Source organism: Juglans regia, unplaced genomic scaffold, assembly GCF_001411555.2.
Source record: "Juglans regia cultivar Chandler unplaced genomic scaffold, Walnut 2.0 Scaffold_115, whole genome shotgun sequence".
Taxonomy (NCBI): domain Eukaryota; kingdom Viridiplantae; phylum Streptophyta; class Magnoliopsida; order Fagales; family Juglandaceae; genus Juglans; species Juglans regia.
This window is the reverse complement of record NW_023341883.1, coordinates 1-22,384: the sequence shown is the minus strand read 5'-3', so window position 1 is coordinate 22,384 and position 22,384 is coordinate 1. Positions and strand designations below refer to the sequence as shown.

Genomic DNA, 22,384 nt, shown 5'->3' with positions numbered 1-22,384 from the left:
TATTGATCGGTTCAGGAGTGCATTGAAGTCAAATATTGTTGAAGCACTAGTTTACACAAGAGACTAATTGTATGATGAGCAAGTAATGTTATCGTAGTGCTTACAATATAATAATTTTATTTGACATGAAACTTTGCTAATGCTATGTTTTTTAATAGAAACACAATAGATGAAATTGGAGAAGCTAACTGAAATTGTTATGAGATTCGATATCAACAAAAGCAAGGAATACACTCCATTTCCATCTTCAATTACTATAAATGTTTAAGTTTATCTTTCCTATCTTTAGGATTGTAACATTGATATTATTACAATATGGCTATTTTTGTTATTATTGGGTTGTGAAAATGGTATTCTTTTAATATGCTTACGTTTGTTATCGTTAAGATTATGATTCGTAATATTGGACTTATTGGCAACTCACAATGTGCGTATGTTCGTTATTGTTGAAATTGTAACATTGGTTTTATTATAGCTTAATCTCTAAAAAAAATTGATTTTGTTGGTAGATAATTTTTTTAATTGTTTGAGATAGTGTGGTGACTAAAAATGATATATTTTAATTTTTCATGTAAAATTATGTTAATTAGATCAAACAAATATGCGCGTGAGTTTAGCTTATTTACATGTAACAAGTTGAAACTAGTTGTGTCATGTTAATTAATTATTAAATGGGTTATGCAAGTCGTGTCGTGTCACTTGTTATTTATATGAGCCGTGTTAGGATTTTAGGATCTGATCTGTTTAATTAGAAAAATTGTATTCGGGTTGACCTATATAGTTTAATATTCATGACTTAACATGAGACGAATGTGACCTATGAACAAATATAACCACCCCTAATTTTGTAATAAAGCAACATTTATACAAATAAGAAAAGATGAGAGAGTTTCAAAACTCAATAAGTAAAGCGTCCAATGCCAAAAATATGATTAAGTGAGCAAATTATTACAAATAGAAACTCAGTAGCTTCTCATGAACATATATCAATGAGCAATTAACAACGCGATGATAATGAGCATGTACAAATGAGTTATGACCCATAATGATTATAACATTTATTAATATCTTTATCTTTATCCAACAATATCCCATACTTCTCTTAGAGTCTATTTGCTAATATGGTTAATTGCTTACGATATCTTATAACCTGCATACTTGATTTTTCCCTCCCCTAAAGTGGGTTTTGCAGTGTAGAGTCTATACTAACCCTTGTGATTTAGAGCCGCCTGTGCAGAGGACTCATTAGTGTCTTGCCACAGGGTATGCATCCCCCAAGAATCACACCCGCACATTAGATACTTGCATTGTCCACAAATAGATGATCCGGTACTGTAACAACCCAAGACTAGGCCTAGCCCCACAAAAAAAAAAAGGCCCAGTCCCTGAGGAAGAAGGATGACGTCGTTTTGGTATGTCTTTTTTTTTTTCTCTCTCCTTTTCCCTCTTCTTTTTCCCTTCTCCCCTGACGGTTTCCCCTTCCCATTCACTTTCCCTCTTCTCTCCGAACTCCTCACCTTAACAACTTCAAACTTTTACCCCCACGAATTCCGCCACAAGCAATCTCAAACTTGTGGGAACTCCTAGCTTTATATTGGCAGGTAAATTCAAAGATTTGAAGGCTGATTTAAAGAAGTGGAACACAAAAGTCTTTGGGCATGTAGATTTGCAGAAAAAGTCTTTTTGGGAGGAGCTACAAGCGTTGGAGGTTTGGGAGGAAAATAGTGTGCAAATAGTGTGCTTTCTTCTCCTGATGAGATACAGGATCACATTGTGCAGTTTTATAGTGCTCTTCTAATCGAGACAGCGGCTTGGAGACCCAAGATTGATGGCTTGAATTTTGATTCTTTGGATTCTTATACAGCAAGTTGGTTGGAGAGGTCGTTTGAAGAGATTGAGGTGTATTAGGTGGTATGTGGGATGAGTAAAGACAAAGCTTCTGGCTCGGATGGGTTTTCTATGGCTTTCTTTCAAGTGTGTTGGGATATTGTAAAAGAAGATGTGATGCGAGTTTTCAAAGAATTTTATGTTTTTCAAAAGTTTGAGAAGTTGTTGAATGCCACTTTTATTGCCCTTATACTTAAGATAGTCGGTGCTTCTGAATTGAAGGATTTCTATCCCATTAGTTTGGTAATTGGGATTTATAAGATAATTTCTAAGGTGTTAGCTAATCGAATGAGTAAAGTGATGGATAAGATTATTTCTAAGTCCCAAAATGATTTTGTTCGGGGTCACCAAATCCTTGATTCAATGTTGATTGTGAATCAATATTTAGATAGTCTGATGTAGGAAGGTGTTCCATGAGTTCTTTGCAAGTTAGACATGGAAAATGCATACGATCATGTGAATTTAGATTTTTTTTTCTAGATGCTCAGAAGAAGTGGTTTTAGAGATAGGTGGTGTGGTTGGATTAGACACAGCATCTCGACTGCTTGGTTTTTGGTGTTAGTTAATGGGTAGTCTTGTGGTTTCTTTTAGAGTTCAATAGTGAGACAGGTGGAGGCTGTGGTGAAAGCTGTGGTAGGAAGGGGTTTTCTATCCGATTTTTCGGTGGGAAATGCAAATAATGGTTTTATTTCAATTTCCCATTTAGTCTTTACTAATGATACTCTTATCTTTTATGATGCTCATGGTGATCAGATTTAGGTTTTGAGGGCTGTATTATTATGTTTTGAAGTTGTCTCGAGTCTTAAGGTGAATTTGGATAAGTCGGAGATGGTTCCGGTGGAGATGTGCATAACATTAACAGCTTGGCAGAACTTTTGGGGTGTAGAGTTGCTTCTTTTCCTATGAAATATCTGGGTTTCCCGTTGGGGGCGTTGTTCAAGGCTAAATCTGGGATGGGGTGGTAGAGAAGATTAAGAAAATATTGGTGGGTTAGAAGCGGCTATACTTATCAAAATGGGCTAGAATTACTCTTATCAAAAGTATCTTTTCCAATCTTCCCACTTAATTTCTTTCATTATTCTCATTACCAGTAGGTGTGGGAAATCGCATTGATAACTTATTTAGAGCATTTTTGTGAGGTGGTATGGGAAAGAAAAATAAGTTCCATCTAGTGAGTTGGAATAGAGTTTGTTGTCCTATTGTGAATGGAGGTTTAGGGATTTGTAATTTTAGTAGTTTTAATGAGACGTTGTTGGGAAAGTGGTTGTGGAGGTATCACAGGGAAGAGGAATCGATGTGGAGGGAGGTTATTGATCGGAAGTATGCGAGTGAGTGGGGGGGCTAGTGTTCTAAGGAGAGTAGAGGGACTTATGGTGTGAGTCTTTGGAAATTTATTAGAAAGGGGTGGGATAATTTTGTGAAACAAGTTAAGTTCGACGATGGCGATGGTTCAAGAATTAGCCTTTGGTTCGATGATTGGTGTGGTGTGCGTGCTCTTTTTTTTTTTTGGCAATTTTTAGAGTGGCTATTAATCAACAGGCTTCTGTCTCAGATTTTTTGATCCGATATAATGGAGTTGTGCATTGAGATGTTAGTTTTATTAGAATTGTCTATGATTGGGAACTTGAAGACGTTGCATATTTTGTTAGCTTGTTGTATTCTCTGGATATTGGAGGAAATGAGAGAAATTGAATGGCATGGAAGCATACAACATGTAAAATGTTTTTTGTTAGATCATATTAAAGATGTTGACTGTTCAACATCACTTTTCTTTTCTGTGGAAGTATTTGGAGGGGGCTCATGTGCCATCAAATGTAGCATTTTTTATTTGGACAACATTTCTTGGGAAGCTTCAGACAATTGATAATTTGAGAAAGCGTGGCATGATTGTTATGGAGTGGTGCTTCATGTGTAAGAAATATGGTGAATCCGTAGATCATTTACTCTTACATTGTGAGGTGGCTAAGATGTTATGGGATGGTGTGTTTAGTAGAATAGGGTTGGTTTGGGTAATGCCTAAAACAATGGTGGATCTACTTGCGTGTTGGAATAGGCTTCATAGTTGTTCTCAAGTGGCAGCTATGTAGAAGATGATTCCTTTGTGCATTATGTGGTGTATTTGGATGGAAATGAATGAGCGGTGTTTTAATAACATGCAACGTACTACATAGGAAATCTAGAAATTTTTTATGTTTACCTTACTTCAATGGGTTTCAACTATTTTACTTAATGGAGAGATAGTTCATGAGTTTTTGTTTTCATTTCCTAATATTAGAATGTAATTAGGTGTATCTTTTGTATACTTCCTGTGTACATGGGCTTTGCCTATTGCATTTGATGAATAAAATTTTATTACTTGCAAAAAAAATATTTATGCCAAATGATTTTGTATGTTTTATTGTTTTCTAAAGTTCACATTGATAATTTGTTTTGTTCTGCATTCTGTACTGGCTCATGTTTACATACTTTAATATATTCACTGCTTACTGAGTTGTTGATAACTCATCCAATTACATTAAGTATTTTCAGAAGATTTTGATGGTTCCACCAGGAATCAAGAATAGAAATCATGAGTGGAATTAGCTGCGAATAATAGATTTAGTACCTAAGGGTACTATGATTATTGGAGGATTTTATTCAGTAGATTGGATCTTATTCTATAGATTGGTTTATTGGGATGTTGATATTTTATTGAGACTTAGTGGATTTGTTAATTTATTTCGTTGAAACCTTGTCGATTTAGTAGACTTTATAAAGTCTCTAGTATTTTGGAACTTGGTCGAGTTGTTAGAACTTGTGAAGTTCTTTAAAAATTTTGTGTAGAAGGATTTCATTGATGTTAGTTTGTGGAAGTCTATATATTTTTATTAAATGAGCTTTGGCGAATTGTAGAGTTGTTTCCTTTATGATCCATAGAGTATATATATTATATTGTTCGGAGATGATTTAGTTAACAAGAATTAACTCCCTGGATCTCTGGGTTCGGGGAGTTACATGTATCAATCTTAGGATTGAAACATCTTAATCATAAAAATTTACCAACACTGTTAATTCTTCTATCAACTTGTCATATGGGCATGTTTAAAGAAATGTCATATCATGTGCGAGTATGCGCAGCTTTTATAAATGATGAAAAAGGAAAACAAGTTTGTCAATTTAATCGTTTTCAAATAATCAATTAAATAGAAAAAAAATCCATAAAAAAGTAAATTAGCATAAGAACAATAGTAAGAATTATATATGATGCCAAATAATAAAAAAGAAATAAATGGTTAGCGAAAAAAAAAAAATAGTTAGGTTAGTCAAAATTAACAAAACAAAATAAAAGATAGTTGGTTAGTCAATTTAACAAAATAATAAAATAATAATCAGCTAGTTAGTCAAAATTAACAAGGTCTAGATGAATTGGTAACATCTTGGTTTCTTATTAAGAGAACCAAGGATCGAATCCTCCTCTCCCATGTATAAAAAAAAAAAAAAAATTAACAAGGCAACTAAATAAATAAAAAGATAACACTTACATTGTTAGTCAATTTTAGCAAAATAAGTAAAATAGTAGTTAAAGTTAGTCAATGTTAGCAATAGGCCTGCAACCCAACTAACAAAACCGGATTTGGGTCAGACCTAATCGGACCATTCGGGTCGGGTTTTTTTTTTTTTTTTTGGGGTGTTTTCCACCCACCGTAAGTTTTTATATATGTATATTTAGCATTTTTTTTTTTAAGGAAAGAGCTTAGGCATTTAGAAGAGATCTGTTGGTTTTAGTTTTTTTTTTTCAATTATTATTTTTATTGGTTGCTCGAACAATGTAAAGTTTTGATTGGTTGTAAGAAGATTGTTAGTATCATTACAATGAGGTTTATAAGACAAGGGCAATGTCCTACCATGAATAGCTCTTTTTATAAACCAAGTATGCATAAATATCTTCTTTGACTTTATTGAATACTAATTTTTATTTGAAAAACATATTTTGGTTGAATTATGAATTTATCTACACATTTAAATACGACAATAGGCCGGTACGGCCGTAAGGGCAGGCAGGCAAGGCTTTCTTGTAATAAATGTGACATAGGTGTGGACTACCTACGTTAGCTTATTGTAAACCTTTTTCAGATATGAATCTATCTGGTTCAAAGGGGGAGAACTTAGAGTAGTATCTCAATTTCAATTCAAATATGGGTTTGATTCATACTCCATATTCTAAGAAATATTTACTATCTAAAAAGAGAAAAAAACGGAATTTTTGTCTAAAAAAATGCTTTGAGAAAGGACATATGTGTAGAACTTTTCAAGGAGATTGTGCTTTTTCAACTCTCTCAAAATAGAATCTATTCCAAACATTTATGTCATGGTTGCTTACTTCGACAGGGTACAAATATCTAAATTGAATAAATCCGACGCTGATTCCGACTCTGACTCCGACTTGTTGAGTGAAGCTAGAGCAAAGTCAAATTTGAGTTTTTTTTTTTACCTTTATATTTAGCCCATTTGTAAACAATATTTTTTCGTGGACTTTCAAGTTTCTATACTTATTTCTCTACTAGATTAGACTTATTTGTGGGCTTTCAAATTGTTATACTTATTTATAACTTATTTCTATAATAGATTTATTTATAGTATCTAATTACATGTTATTAACTTATTATATTAGACTTATACTATAGTATCTAATTGCATGTTATTATCCATTAGTATTACATGTTATTATACTAGTGTCTAACTTATTTCTAACTTAATTATATTTTAGACTTTCTAGTGTCTAATTACATGTTACTACACTTTAGTAAACTAGTATTATGTGTTATTAACTTATTCCTCTATATTTATTTCAGTACTAGTGTCTAATGTAGTTCTATACTTGATTATGTATAGTAGTAATACTATGATGTTTGCATATACTAAACTATTATTAATCTAGAATAAGTATATTATTTTATAATAATTAACTCATACAAGTATATTATTATAGAATTTAATTATATAAGTTCTAGTTATATAACAACTATATTATTATATATTATCAATATATAGATAAATATATATTTTTACAACATATGTACAATATCCATATTCGTATTTGAAGTTCGGAGTCGGATCGTAACGGAGACTCCGTCTGAAAAGAATAAAAAAATGACTCTGGGTCGAAGCAAAGCCGATGAGGAGTCAGAATGGAGCTAAATTCAGAGTCGGAACGGAACCAAATTCGGAGCCGGAATTTCGAACTTTTGCTCTACCCTATGCTCATGGTAGCCCATGCAACTGTAGAAAGATATGGTGTTTATTATCAACCGGATCATGTGGAGAATCATCTTTGGATAGTAAAATCAACTTGGAACGCTATCCAAAAAATCCTTGGCATCAAAAGTGAGTTTGGATGGGATGATAACTTGAAAATGATTATGGGCACAATTACAAAGCAATAAGTTGAAAATGATAAGTCATGTATGAAGCGGAAATAACGGTATGAAAATAATTTGATCAATATACATATTATCAGGTTATAGTCTTCATTAACATATATATTTTATATAAAATTATTTATTAAAAATAATTAACTGCAAATTTCTATTCTAATTATAAGCATCTCCAATGATAATTTTCGACAGCTTGCTAATCACGTGGATAAAAACAGACATATGTAACTATATTTTCGACGTACAGTTTGTCAGACTGAGACAACTTCAATGGCCGAAAAACTTGGTTAATTATGGGGATGGCCAGTAAAAGTGGCTATTGTGACAAGTTATTACCGGCGTGCCAGAGACTATGAAAAATAACCACGAGTGGTCTGTTACAGCCGTTTTTAACACCATTTGCAGTCAAAATTGACGCCTGAAAAACGGAGATCTCTTGTAATGAGAGCAATATTTGAATAAAACGATTTAAGGTCCCGATTCCTCGTTTCCATCTAATCCTATCTTCTTATTATAATTTTATTAAATTTTTATATAAAATATAATAAATAATTTAATTTTTTTAAATCTCAAAATAATAATAATATTAAAAAATAATATTTTATTTAATTAATCTAAAACCATTTCATCTCATTATCTAAACGAATCCTAAGATATTAGATGAGGTGGCATTAGTTGTTGTCAAGGATATTGCAAGATCATATGTTAATTTGGAATGACAAAGCTCTCTAGCTGATATGGATGGAATGAATATTGACATAATGCGTTTTAAAATGTATAAATCATGTATATTTTTTTAAAAAAAGATAAGGTCTACAATTATTAAAATTTAAAATTTTCATGTAAATTATAAATTTTTTTAATTTTTTTAAAAATAATGCGCAAAATTTAAACACTAAAAAAAAACGTAAAATTGGGGTTCGTAATCACTAGTAGCTTTCTTTTAACAAATACGTAACCACGAAAGCCCACTAGGAAACCTCTCCATTTTCTGCGCAAGATTCTGGTCTTATTTTCCTTTTCCGACGTTCCTCCACCATCTTCGTCTATCCAAAACCCTCCACTCCTTTGGCCCTTGCCTTTGGATTTTCCCTACGTCATATCCTCTTTCCACACAACAATTACCACATTCCTCTAGCTCCCCGACGTGATCTCTGACCTTCATGTCAACTGATCAAAATCAAACTCGAATAGCCACGAGGCGGCCATGGCCGGAGCTCTTCACCCCATTATCCTCCTTCTCTCTCCCATACTCCAACCAGGACGCCATTTCCCGCATCAGACGGAACTTCTACCATTTCCGAGTCAACTACGTCATGGCCGTGCTCTTCATCCTCTACCTCAGCCTGCTGTGGCAACCCATCTCCATGATTGTCTTTCTCGTTGTATTTGTCGCCTGGTTCTTCCTCTACTTCTATAGAGACACTCCGGTCGTCCTCTTCGATCGAGCCTTGGACGACAGGGTTGTGCTTGGTGTTCTGGGACTTGTTACTGTGGTCGCATTGTTGCTCACCAATGTCGGGTTGAATGTTTTGGTGGCTCTGATTGTTGGGGCCGTGGTTGTCGGGTTGCACGCAGGTTTTCGTGGCACGGATGAATTGTTTCTTGACGAGGAAAGCGCCATGGAAGGTGGGTTGGTCTCGGTCGTGGGGACACAGACACCATGGCCAACCCCATATACTCGGATTTGAGTAATTGTTCCTCATTTTCATTCATGAAAATTTTTGACGATTTCACGGCTGGTGATTCGCCTTTTAAGGTTTGATTTCTATTTAGTATTGAGGTAATTGACCGATTTCAAGAAACAAGTTGACATTGGTTTCTCCGGGTTTGATTTGCGGTGGGTGCTGTAATTGGCTGTATATATGAGGGGTTAGGTTCTGTGCTCTGTTGATTTGATATTGGTATTGATATTGATATTGCGCTTGATGATCCTTCTCTTATTTGGTTGCTAATAGTTATGGAGTTCTTGATTCTTTGGGTTTCTTTTTGGTTAGTTTATTAACACACATTCAGGCTGTAAAGTGACACTGGAATCATCAGGGTCAGATGGGGAGTGTCGAATTGCAGCTAGCAGCAACAGGGGAAGGTGATTTCTTTGGTTTCATGGGGTCAGTGAATAAAGTTTGATACTGTCTTGTCAGTTTCTGATGTTATTTTAGATTAACAGCCTCTTGTTTTTTCTCTTCTTGGCCAATGAAAAGCCTTTTCAATGTTAGAATGTCATTGATCGGAGAGATTGAGGATCAGAAATAATCTGCCCAAGAAATTATCTGAGAAATATATAGAATAGTATGGGAATGTTTAAACATCGAATGGAGAGTTTATAAAAATGTAAATGAATCGGACGAGACGTTTCTTTGGTAGTTCTTATAATTGAAGAAGGGATTGTTTGGAATCCTGGAAATAATTTTTTTTAAGGAAGTGAATATACTAATATTTTTATTTTTATTTTTTAAAAAATATTAAAAAATGTGAAAAAGAAAAATAAAAAAAATAAAAAAGATAATTTTGCCAGCGATGACACAGCCTAGCATCTAGGCCTGCACAGCGACCCGTTCTTCTTACTTTCAATCCTTCACCTTCGTAATTTAATTTGCAGACCCACGCACCTCTCTTGCTCCAATGTGGTCCAAACCAGATTGTAAAGCTTCTGCAAACTCTGCCTCTCCCACATCGTCCCTCCCTCCTCTTCCTCTTCCTCTTACTCCGCCCCTCCCAAACCAACCCTCCCTTTGCAGGTACAAATCAATGTTAAACAGATATATATCAGTGTTAAACAATAAACACCACGCCCAACACCCAACACCCTACACCTCCCCTGTTGCGATAGACCTGGACGGTGGACCCAACACCCAGAAATCGGTCTCTTCTCGGGTTTGGGCCGCAACCCAATCGTCCAAAAAACTGGAAGAGGCGGCCGGTAGATGGGAGAGCAGTGGGAGAGCTTGATCGGGAATGACCGCACGAGGAATATTAGGCGTATGGAGGGCAGGCTAGGGAGCGCGAGGTTGAGTGAGAACAAGAGGGCCACGGAGAGGAAGTCGAGGATGAAGGTATGGCTTGGATGGGAGACCAAGAAGTAGAAGAACGGGAGGGAGAGCAAGAGGGATTAAGCATTTCTCCGGTCCCAAGTTATAGCCATCATTGTTGTAAGTTGTAAGGAAAAAAGAAGTTATAGCCATCATTGTTTTGACGCTCTATCTGTTCTTAAAGTCATCCCGATCTGCCTGCAGATTGGATAAAAAATCTTCCTTTAGAAAAGCCTTTTTGTTGTTTTCTAGATTGAGTGGCATGCATGTTTATTTATGCTTATGATCAGCAAAAGCCTTTGAAAATCCTTTGGCACAAACAAACAGGTTTGGTAGGCATTGATGTGCTTGTCTCCATCTAATTTCATTATTTCAGTTTATGGCTTTTAAGTTTACATTTGTTGTTGTTGATATATATTTGTCGGTTGTGTTTGCATCTAATTTGGATTTGGTTTCTGTTCATAAGAACCTTCGGTTCAATCTGTTCGACCAGTTTTTCGATTTTTTTTTTTTAATCTTATTTTCCACCTTCAAACACATTCCAATAAGCTTGGAAGAAAGAAATAATAAAACCAATTGGAGCTAATTGCTTTTGCACTACCCTTATTTTTGACATTTTGAGAACCTCATCCTCTTTGAAGGGCCTCTCAAGCCACATGACCATCTCTTTTTTATGATCTTGAATGCTAGTCTATTAGGCTTTAGACTTCCAAGCAAAGCTCTAAAAACAATATGTATATAGTACTTCACTATATGATTATTGATAGGGCTGGTCTCGGTCCGGTCCGGTTCGGTCTTTGGCCATTTTGTGGACCGAACCGAACCTATTCGGTCTACAATTTCTCCACCCTGGACCGGACCGAGTCACATATAGGTCCGGTCTGGTCCGGTCCGGTCCAGTCGGTCTGGACATGCCTAAAATGGGCCATTCAACCCATATAAATGTGATTTTTTTTTGCCAAATTTCAATTATTTTCGGCCCATTTCAAATGTGGTACATTTTTTTAACTAAAACTATTTAAAAAACTTGATTTTGAAAAATACAATGATAAAAAAAAAGTTAAAACTAATCTATATAAAAAAAAACCAAAAAAAAAAAATAATAATAATATAGAAGTTATTACAAATTACAAATTATAATCCAAAATTAACAACTTAAACACTTGACATATAACGGGACCAAAATTCTAGTTGCTACTTGCTACATCCAGCTTACTAATCTTCAACTCAGACTTCAGTTACTCAGGAGTTAGGACAAATAGGGCTGCGACAAAAAAAGAAAAAAAAAATTATCAAGTAGGAACCAAAATTCTAGCTGCTACATCCAAACTAGCATAATCAACAACTTCGATAGAATTTAGAGATTATAATCTTCTCACTTCTTTAGTCTTTAATCATCATTGGGTATAGGGCCAGTAGGCATTGAATTTGACCCCTCCATAGAATCAGCAAAGTTCGGGTCCCCAACAAGTTCTATCCATAAAAATTTAAAACAAAACAAGTTAAATAAAGTTACATAACATAAAAGATAAAACAAAATAAACCACAAAATATATCAAAGGTAATTTTATTACATACCCATATCCAACTGCTTCTCAAATTCCTCAACTTCATCCATTAAAGTCCTAAGGCTTATTGGAGTAGAAGAAGAACGAAGCCAGTTTTGTGCACATATGAGATCCTCAACACTCATTGGATTTAAACTACTTTGGAAAGGGTCAAGTACACGACCCGCAGTGCTAAATGTAGATTCAGAAGCCACAGTAGATACCGGTATTGCAAGAACATCACGTGCAACCTTTGAAAGTACGCGATATCTAACTGAATTCACATTCCACCAAGTTAGAAGGTCAAAACTATCATCTTCATCCTCACATCTTTCAGCTAGATATCTATCAACCTCTGACTTACTTTCCAAACTACCTTCTGACTGCAACTGTTGCTTAAATTCAGCCATAATTTTTGCCTTTCTACTAGTCACATTGTCAGCTGAAAGAGCTACATCTTCATGTTGGGAACTTGTGCGCTGAGGAGAATGCCCTTCTTCATTTTCCATGTATGCATCATATATGCGGATAAATGCATTTTTCACCTTCCAACTAAAATCAAGTTTTTTTGCATGATCATGTGCATACATTTTCCCCAACCCAAAATCAAGATATCGCATCTTGTAGGGAGGATCAAGAAGAACACCAACATAAAGCAACATATTTTGATTTTCCAAGTTCTCCCAATACTTATCAAACTTTCTCTTCATATTTGTGGCCATTAATCCCATCACGAGGTTTCGTTCTTCACACTCCATATTAATGGCATCTTTAATAATAACTAACTCCGGAAAAAAAACATTACAAGTTACATATTCACCCCCCGAAAATTTTAAAGTTGCATCATGAAATAATGCAAGGAACCTCACAAACAACTGTACCTTAGCCCAATCGGATGCATTGGGAGGCCCTAACTTCTTTGACTTTCTCGTATTCACCACATGGTCTACATTTTTATCATCGACATCATCGTCATCATCATCTCTAATACTACTAAGAAAGCATGGATCTTCTTCCTCCAACCGATCAAAAGCCCTTTTAAATTTTGAAGCCCTCTCCAATATAAGATAGGTAGAGTTCCACCTAGTCGGTACATCTAGGCAAACTTGACTTTTAGATTGAATATCTTCTAACCCCACACATTTCTGATATGTACTCCACCTTTGAGAGGATGATTTAACATACTTCACAACACCCCTCACCTTCACAATAGACTCATCATATTCTTTTAACCCCTCACGAACAATTAAGTTCAAAATGTGGGCACAACATCGAACATGCAAGAATTCATGTTTCAAGATTGTGTCTTTCCTATACTTTGTTTTTTTTTTCAAATAAGAAATAGCTCCATTATTAGAACTTGCATTATCAAGTGTCAGTGCAAGTATTTTTGGTCGCCCCCAATCATGCAAACACATCTCTATGCCCTTACCAAGGGTATCACCCTTGTGATTTTCAACCAAACAAAATGAAAGAATCCTCTTGTGTAACTTCCAACCATCATCAATAAAATGTGCTATGAGACACATATAGTTTAGGTTTTGCACGGATGTCCATGTGTCCGTGGTGAGAGAAACTCACTGCCCTCTAAGAGCATTTCTCAACTTTTGTTTTTCTTTTAAAAACAAATTAAAGCAATTCTTGGCAACCGTCGTACGGGATGAAATTCCTACCCACTTAGGGCAAACCACAAGCATAAACTTTCTGAAACCCTCCCATTCAGCATGCCTAAAGGGCAACTCATCAAGAATAATCATCTCTGCTAAGGCTTGTCGGCAATCCTCAACACTAAATGCAATAGACACAAGTCCCCCACTACCACTACCACTACCACTTCCTCCCTCCACCTTCCAAGCTAGAGTCGTCTGAGATTTATCCGTCTTCTTAAACGGACATTTCTTACATTGGTGCTCAATGTGATACTTCATGTTTTTCGTACCATTGGTCTTCGTATCACATGCATACGAAGCACCACAATAATTAGATGCAGCCCTAGGTTTAGTTGGATCACTTTTGAAATTTTTGTAAAGTAATCCCAAATAAAAGACCTAACTCTACCTCTTTGTGACCCACCAACTGATTGATCACTTACAGTGGGTGGGGGTGGGGGTGGGGGTGGGGGTGGAGGTGGATGCATGTTTGGTCTTGACTCTTGCACATCACTTGTAGAAGACTCCATCTATAAAATGGAGTCGGGACAAACAAGACAAAAGAATAAAAGAATTAGAAAACAAGCATTAATATATAGTGTTAAAGCCTTGTAAATTCATGCATCTCAGATTCTCAACTATATAATATATATGAGCATATATATGTAACATATATAAATATATGAGTGCTATTCTTCTACAAAGTAATTTTTCTCAAATTCTGAACTATATATATTATATGAGTTGTATTATATAACTATATATTATAGTATATATATATATAACTATATATTATAGTTATTGTTCTCAAATTTGAGAAGAATTTTTCTCAAATTCTTCTACAAATTCTGAACTATATATTATATTATATATATAATATATATTATATATATAACTTATGTATATATATATATATATGAGTCAACGACTCAACAAGTTCTACAAATTAATGCATCTCAGATTATCAAGTTCTCAACTATATGAGTTATATTTTTCTACAAATTATATGCATCACAGATTCACAACTCATATATATATATATATATATATATATATATATATATACATACATAAATAATTTCCAACAAAGCCTAAAATGCAAGACAGCAAGAGTGCCAAGAGTTCCAAATTTTCTACAAATTATATGCATCTCAGATTCCCAACTTATATATATATTACATATTTCCAAGATTCCAAGAAATCATAAAGGCTCATCTCAGATTATATGCTCATCTCAGATTCCAAATTTCCAAGAAATCATAAAGGCTAAAATGCAAGAGAGCCAAAAATCACACAATTGACATTTGACAATACTATCAGTCTACTATCTACCATTGTGCTTCGACCAACAAAACAAAGTTTTGCTTCAACCAAAAAAAAAAATTCAGAGTCCCTGACCCGTATGTAAACCTAAAATCAATTTTTTGACACACATAACACAAGCCCACAACAACTTCACAAATCACAACTAAAGTCAAGAGTCATCGTCTCACAAAACCAAAATCGGCGTCCGGCACCGATAAATACCAAAATCAACACAGTCAAGAGTCACTCAACATTCAACATATGCGAAGATTAAATACCAGAGAGAGAGAGAGAGAGAGAGTACCAAAATCTCGACGGAGGGAGGCGACCGAGGGGCTGGAGGAGGGTGGATGCGAGTCGCGACGGCTAGGATTTTCCGAATCGCACAAAGCCAAAATCGCCTTTCGGGAGAGAGGGGGGGCGAACTGAGGAACTGGGAAGTGGGGGGGAGGGGGGGGAAAACTAATGTTGAAACGGCGCCGTTTGGATTGAAATTGGACCCAAACGGCGGCGTTTCAATAGACGGTTTATTAAAAAAGAAAAACTAAGTTGCGTGAAACGACGCCGTTTCACGCAACTTAGTTTCAAAATCCTACCCCCTCCTGGACTTAAACGGCGCCGTTTAGGTCCTATTTTATACTAAAAGGCGCCGTTTCGGCTTCTTGGCAGTGGGCAGTGGCACTTGGCACTTGAGTTATACAGTACATATTAATTTTAATATTACATAATACATTAATAATTTAATACTATAGAGTATAGACTTATATATTAATATTAATAATACATTAATAATTTAATACTATAGACTTATAGTGATTAGTATAAATTTTTTTTAATGTGTGTATATAATATATATATATATATATTAATGATATAGTGATACTAATACTATAAATATTTAATAATACATTAATACTATAGACTTATAGTGATTAATTATTATCAATCATGATTAATATAAGTTATAACTATATAATAGATTAATAATATTACTATTGGACTATTAGTATATATTTTTTTAATACCATATTAGAGTCTATTACTATACTAATACTATATATTATATAATAATACATTAATACTATAGACTTATAGTGATTAATTATTATCAATCATGATTAATATAAGTTATAACTATATAATAGATTAATAGTATTAGTACTAGACTATTAGTAATATAGTATAGCTATATGTTAGTAATATACTAATATTAGTTATAGTGATTTAGTATAAGTTATAACTATATTACTATAACTATAAGTCTATAACTATTAACTATTGTCTTAGACTCTTACTCTATGTTAGACTATTACTAATTTACTAATATACTATTAGTATATATATTTTTTAATACCATATTAGAGTCTAGAAGTAGAGTCTAGACTATTAATATAATACTTGTATTAGTATAAATATTAATAATTTAGTATTACTATAAAATTATAAATATTACTATTAGTATAAAATTATAAATATTAGTATTAGTTAATAATTACTTAATGATGAATTAGTGATAGGATTAGGTTAATTAGTCAAATGAAAATTATATACTTAATATATATAAATTATTAAATTATATATATATTTAATTCGGTCCGGTCCGGTCCGAAAAACCGCCGAACCGTGGACCGGACCGAATTCATTCGATCATCTGAATTTTGGACCGGACCGGACCGGAACCACTCCCGGTCCAGTCCGGTCCGGACCGAATTGGCCGGTCCGGACCGTCCGATTCTCACCCCTAATTATTGATGACAGTTTGCTCAAAGGAAATTGAGCAAGGAAACAAAAGTATCTCAATAGAATAGTTTTTCTTATGGAGTTAGCTACTTGATTAAAAAAAAAGACTTATGACTCATTTGGACACCTAGGTCTGGTTTGGAAGAATAAGATGAGATGAAAAATATGTAAATAGTAATGAAATTATTTAAATTAAGATGTTTTATTGGGTTTTAGGATATAAGAGAAAAAAAAAATTGAATAAAGATATTATAAAATTAAAAATATTATTAGAATATAATTTTTTAATATTATTTTCATTTTAAGATTTGAAAAAATTAAATTATTTTTTGTGTTTTGTTTAGAAATTTGAAAAAATCATGACGATTAGATAATTGTTATATGAAAAAAATTAAAAATTAAAAATTATTTATATTTAAGTGATATCTAAAAAGGAAATGAGATAGATTAAAATTGACATCCAAACGAGACGTAATTGTCCAAACAAACACCTGTCGCCCTCTCCCGAATGTCCTTAATATTTAGAATGATTAAGAATATGATTGGAGAAGTTCGGATGGGACAGCCACCCAAGTTTGCCACATGTCACCCGTACACATGCCACATCAATTTGCCACAACTTTTTTTATGAAACGTCATGGAAAATTTCAATTGGGTAGTTGCATCATTCAATCATCTCATTAACATGCTAAAATTAATAGTATCTTAGGCTTCGTTAAGGTCCAACAACACCTCCTCTTGGCTTTAGGATTGGCCACAACCAGAACTCTCAATTCTATTTTCTTTTAAACCCGAGTTGAATGAACAGGCTGACCCATAATGGAAATAAATGCCTTGATTCAAAGTCCTCACACGATATAGAGACAGGATCCTACCCTGAATATAACATTTCCAATTCCAACTTAGACGATGCATCATCACACCTATTCATACCCATATGACCAATCTCAGCCACTTGGGTCAAAAATAGGATCAGCAATTCTTGTGGTGAAAATAGGGATTGGAAGCTCTTTTGAGCCTTTTCCTCGCAGGAGATCAAAGCTTTTGGTGGTGAAGACGACTTCGAAAGTCATTTCCCTAATAACTTGCCAACCAAATTGAAAGAAGTTGCAACTCGCATCCGTATCAATCCTCCTCTAGATTAATGGAGTCCTTGAACTTCCCATACAAAATCTTTTTCAACTCGGCCATCTGTGCAAGAATTGAATCCCTTTCTTCCTCGAGTTTTTCCAAGTTCTTGCTTGTCATCTCTTTCATCTGTTCTATCCTACTCTCCACTTCTTCCTTCTCCAGATTATCATTAGTTTCCTGAGGAAAAGGGAATGTTTAGTAAGGAGGAGCAGATGTTAAAAAGAAAGAACAGGACCACCTGAAAATATACAGTTTCCCACACATATTGCATTCAGGAAAGAAAAAATTCCATGCTTTAATTAGCTTTAACACAGTTAAGGCAGCCTGTACCACACAGGCACTTTATATATGCAATAAAGATATGTGGAGCCAAATGATAGTTCTGATTCCCCCAAGCATCCCAAATTCTGTTCCATTTTACATGTTTCAACTTTCTTATTTTACTTACTCCCTCTATCCATAAGGAATACTGGCCATCAACCTTCCAAATTCAACGTCTCTAGTGTTGAGGCCACATGGCTCAAGAACATATATACTTCAACATGCAAGTTCATTTAGAAATGCTAGAGCAATCATGTGACCTACACCTTGTTAGTAGCAGTGATTATAACCATGAATTTGCAGTTTTCACAGCTGCAGAATTTTAGCAATTGAGATTTTTTAACTATTTTCTTATACATTGAAATGTCCTAAGAGATTAACGATTCATATCCGTTTACATCTAATAGCAATGTTCCTTTTCAGGTCAAGAGGTATTAAAAAATTCCATACCAGTGTTTATATAAGCATCAATAAATAACCAAGAGATCTATGAAAAAGTAACACAATTAGCAAAGGAGAATCACATCAGCCCCTTTATCTGCATTTTAGATATGAATATTTTACTAGCCATTTCGAATAATACTGGTCCTCTATGAAAATTACAGGGACAAATTCTAGAGAGACAAATAGATGTTCCAGGGTAAGAGATAGAAGAATTATTCATATGATCAATTTGACACAGAGTGACATACCCTATGTGATAAAGTGCCAGTATAGAGTTTATTAAAAAAACAATCCATTGAAATTTTAGATGAAAATTTTCAATTTGATGCTTAAGAAATATGTCAAGTTCTCGCTAGAAAGAAAATTGAAAAAATGATGGGGAACATATTGCAACTTTTCATAATGACTTCACGAGCATTAGATAAACCCACAAACTTCCTTTCCATAGTAATCCACGTGGAACCTAATCACCAGAATTTTATTCAGAAACACAAGAACTGTTCTTGTGTAATAAGTCTTCAAACGGGTCAAGAATATTCTACAAATGACAGGGAATGAAAAACTGCAAGCATTATAGAAGGTATTAAAGAACAGTAGGCTCCCTGATAAGAACAAAAAGGATCAGACATTTAAATTATTAAGGGAACTCCCCAAAGAAATTCAGATAAAAAAATTATTGACACTTTGTCTTATAAATTCCATTAGAAACTAAAGAATTAACAATAAAGGTTGCTTTGGTTAAGCTGGTGAGATCTGCTCGACCATTCCTAGTTCACGTGGCACAGTAACAAAACAAATCAACAAGAGATTACTACATATTCCCAAACTAATGTCGATGATCTCACAAGATGCAAATACTACATTAACTAGTTTCTATGAATTTTCAGATGACACCTGATTCACAAAGAGAGACTTTGGTGTAATTATACTTGGGGATCATGCACTCCTATATCAGTAGATTAGAGACTAAAGTATCTACTTCTTTTAATATATTTTATTTTTCTACTTATCAAAAAAAAAATATATATTTTATTTTTCTAAGTCCGTTCAAGCACATCTTGAAACATTTATACATAAGAGAAAAAGCTGTTAGCTTGCCCTTGGCTTCCTCGGTTTTAGCCTTTCCAAACAGCATCTTTAATATCTTTTATTTTTTACCAAATTTTCTCATCTTGTATTGCTTCCATCAAGTCTCAGTCGAAGAATTTTAAAAACAAAAAAGTATCTAGTTCTTCTTCTATAATTTTCTATGTATATTCATTTGGATTAAAAAAAAACAATAGATTCGCAACAGAATCAAACCTAGAATTCCTCTAATTTTCTAAACCATATCTCAAATTAAGCAACAAATTTAACAGACGAAAACCATCAGAGTGTACCTACGAACAATCAATCCAAAACAAACACAAAAATCTCAATAATTCACACTCCAGATCAGAAATTATCAGAAAATTTTACCAAGAAAGGGAAGTTAACAACAGACGAATTTGAAAAGATAACTAATACCCATCAAGATCCAAAAATAGAATGAGGTTTTAATTATTTCTCAAAACCGACTTCAAATTATGGAACAGATTCAGTGACTCACAACTCCATAGTACTTGACAAGATTTATTCGGCAATAAATAAAGAAAGAAAGAAAAAGCATATAAACAAACATAAATAAAATCGAAACAAAAGCATAAGAAGATTAGTCAAAACTTTACTAACAACAACAGGTAATACAACATTTGAAAAGTGAAAATAAAATAAAAATCATTATATAATTTTCCAAATACATTTGTAGTACTAAACCTTGGCGATTTTGATCTCATCCTCGAGCTCGTGAAAGCGGTTGTTTAATCTTCCAAACTTGTTGATGTTCTGCTGGTCTTCCCAAGTCACCTCCGTATCAGAACCCCCATCCTTCGGTATCAGAATTGAAAAGCAGGATCAGACCCCCGAATAAATAATAACAAAAAATAAAAAAAAAAATAATAAATAGAGAAATAAAGATAAACTAAGCACGATTGGAATGAAGGAGGGTTTTGTTAGGGTTTCATAGGGGTTCTGATTACCTGCTGCATGTTTGTTAGTTTGATTTGAGAAGCTTGAAGAATATTGGTGTCTTGTAGAAGCTCGGTGCCACTGCAAACTCCACACGACCAAGACCCATTGCATGGTTGAACTTGAACTTGCAATAAGGCTATTTTTTTATCCTTTATTTTTTCAAATTTTTTATTTTCAGATTTTATCACTTTCAAAAATGAAAATGATTTACCTAGGACATATTTTACAACACATTATATAACAATGTGTTAAATGGAGATATTATTGTAAATCATCTTATAAAAATAAGATAATTTTATAATAATGCTCCTCATTTAACACATTGTTATAAAATGTGTTGTACAATATTTTATAGGTGTATCATTACTCTGAAAATTTAAATTATTTGATTTATAATATTTAAATTTTAAAATTTTCTTTTAAATTTAATTATATTGAGTAGTTTATTAAATCTATTATCTACACTCACTTATAAAGAAATCATAAGCTAAAAATGTGTTCTTTGACAACAATGACAAGTGTGATATTATGTACATTTAGCCTAGCCGGTTTGGAATTTGAGTTCAGTCTAAATTTAATACTACATTTAGATATTGAGTTGAACTTAATTAAATTTTTTATGAATAGTAATGAGTAAAGTAGTAGAAAAAGTTATATGGAACCTATCTAAACTGAGTTTAAATTGTATTTAGATATTAAAATGAGTTTAATATTTTTTTATAAAAAATTAAAAAAAGTTATGAGTCCCACATATAAAGATGTTTTAAATTGAAAAAGGTTGTGGATCCCACGTGTAAGAAAGTTTTGAGTTAAGATGAGTTTAGTAATTTGAGAGTTGAGTGTTTGGATATTAGTCTCAACTTAAAGTTAAACAGAACTTAGATGAGTTCAGCTTTGTTTGGGAACCAAACTTAGCCTTAATTGAGTCTAACATTCAAACACTTAACTCTCAAATCACTAAACTCATATCAACTCAAAACATCTTTACACATGAGATCCATAACTTTTTTCAACTCAACATTTCTTTACACGTGGGACTTACAATATTTTTTAACTTTATATGAATACATTTAAATTTATTTTAACATCCAAATATATCTAAACTTATTTTAAATGGATATCATAAAACTTATTTCCATCTCAACTCATTATTATTAATAAAGAATTAAACTCTAATCAAATTCTAACCTCAACTCATCTCATTTTATCATTACAAATTTTTTAAATTTTAATATAAAATATAATAAACAATTCAACTTTTTCAAATCTCAAATTTTAAATTCGCCTCAACTGTAAAAAATTTCGAAAATTTACAGTTTTGGTGCCCGTACCCACTAGCGATTGATCTAGGGTTGCAACCACACCCAACGAGGTGCTCATCCTCTTTCTCTTTTTAACTATAATATTTTTTACTTTAGATTTTTTTTAATGACTCCTTTTGATAATTTTAATAATTTCTTCTTCATAATTTAATATGCTTTTGAAATTTTTAATGTTATATTCTAAGTTTAGTTTATAAGTTTGTTTATTTAGGCTTTTTCAATTCTTTTATTTTTCTAAATTATTTGTGTCTTTTTTCTTTTTTTCGACTTTTACTTTTCTGATTATTTTCATAATTTTTAATATTTTAAACTATTTTTTGTTTTTATTAATTTTTTGAAGGAAGATGGCTAGGAATCGAAACTGATCAAAAACCAGTTCGGTATCTTGAAAATAGAATTTGACCAAATCCAATCGTAATATGTATTTAATTGTTTTAGATTATATATATATATATATATATATATATTATAATCTTGTAAATTTTTATGCTATATATATTATACATATTATAAAATTAATATAATATGAAATTATAATTTTAT

At 33.2% G+C, this 22,384-nt stretch overlaps 2 protein-coding genes across 2 annotated transcripts; one reads left to right on the top strand and one right to left on the bottom strand.

Annotated features, from left to right (window-relative positions):
- Window positions 1-8,280: 8,280 nt before the first annotated feature.
- On the top strand, window positions 8,281-9,734 carry LOC109021658 (PRA1 family protein E-like). Its single transcript, XM_035686884.1, has one exon. It carries the CDS (start codon window positions 8,465-8,467, stop codon window positions 8,990-8,992), a length of 528 nt encoding a protein of 175 aa, XP_035542777.1. The 5' UTR covers window positions 8,281-8,464; the 3' UTR covers window positions 8,993-9,734.
- Window positions 9,735-17,391: 7,657 nt separating this feature from the next.
- LOC108984346 (probable prefoldin subunit 4) lies at window positions 17,392-20,632 on the bottom strand. The gene is made up of 3 exons (XM_035686883.1): window positions 20,528-20,632; window positions 20,265-20,375; window positions 17,392-17,882 (listed from the first exon to the last, which is right to left on the bottom strand). Exons 1-3 carry the CDS (start codon window positions 20,534-20,536, stop codon window positions 17,700-17,702), a joined length of 303 nt encoding a protein of 100 aa, XP_035542776.1. The 5' UTR covers window positions 20,537-20,632; the 3' UTR covers window positions 17,392-17,699.
- Window positions 20,633-22,384: the final 1,752 nt, after the last annotated feature.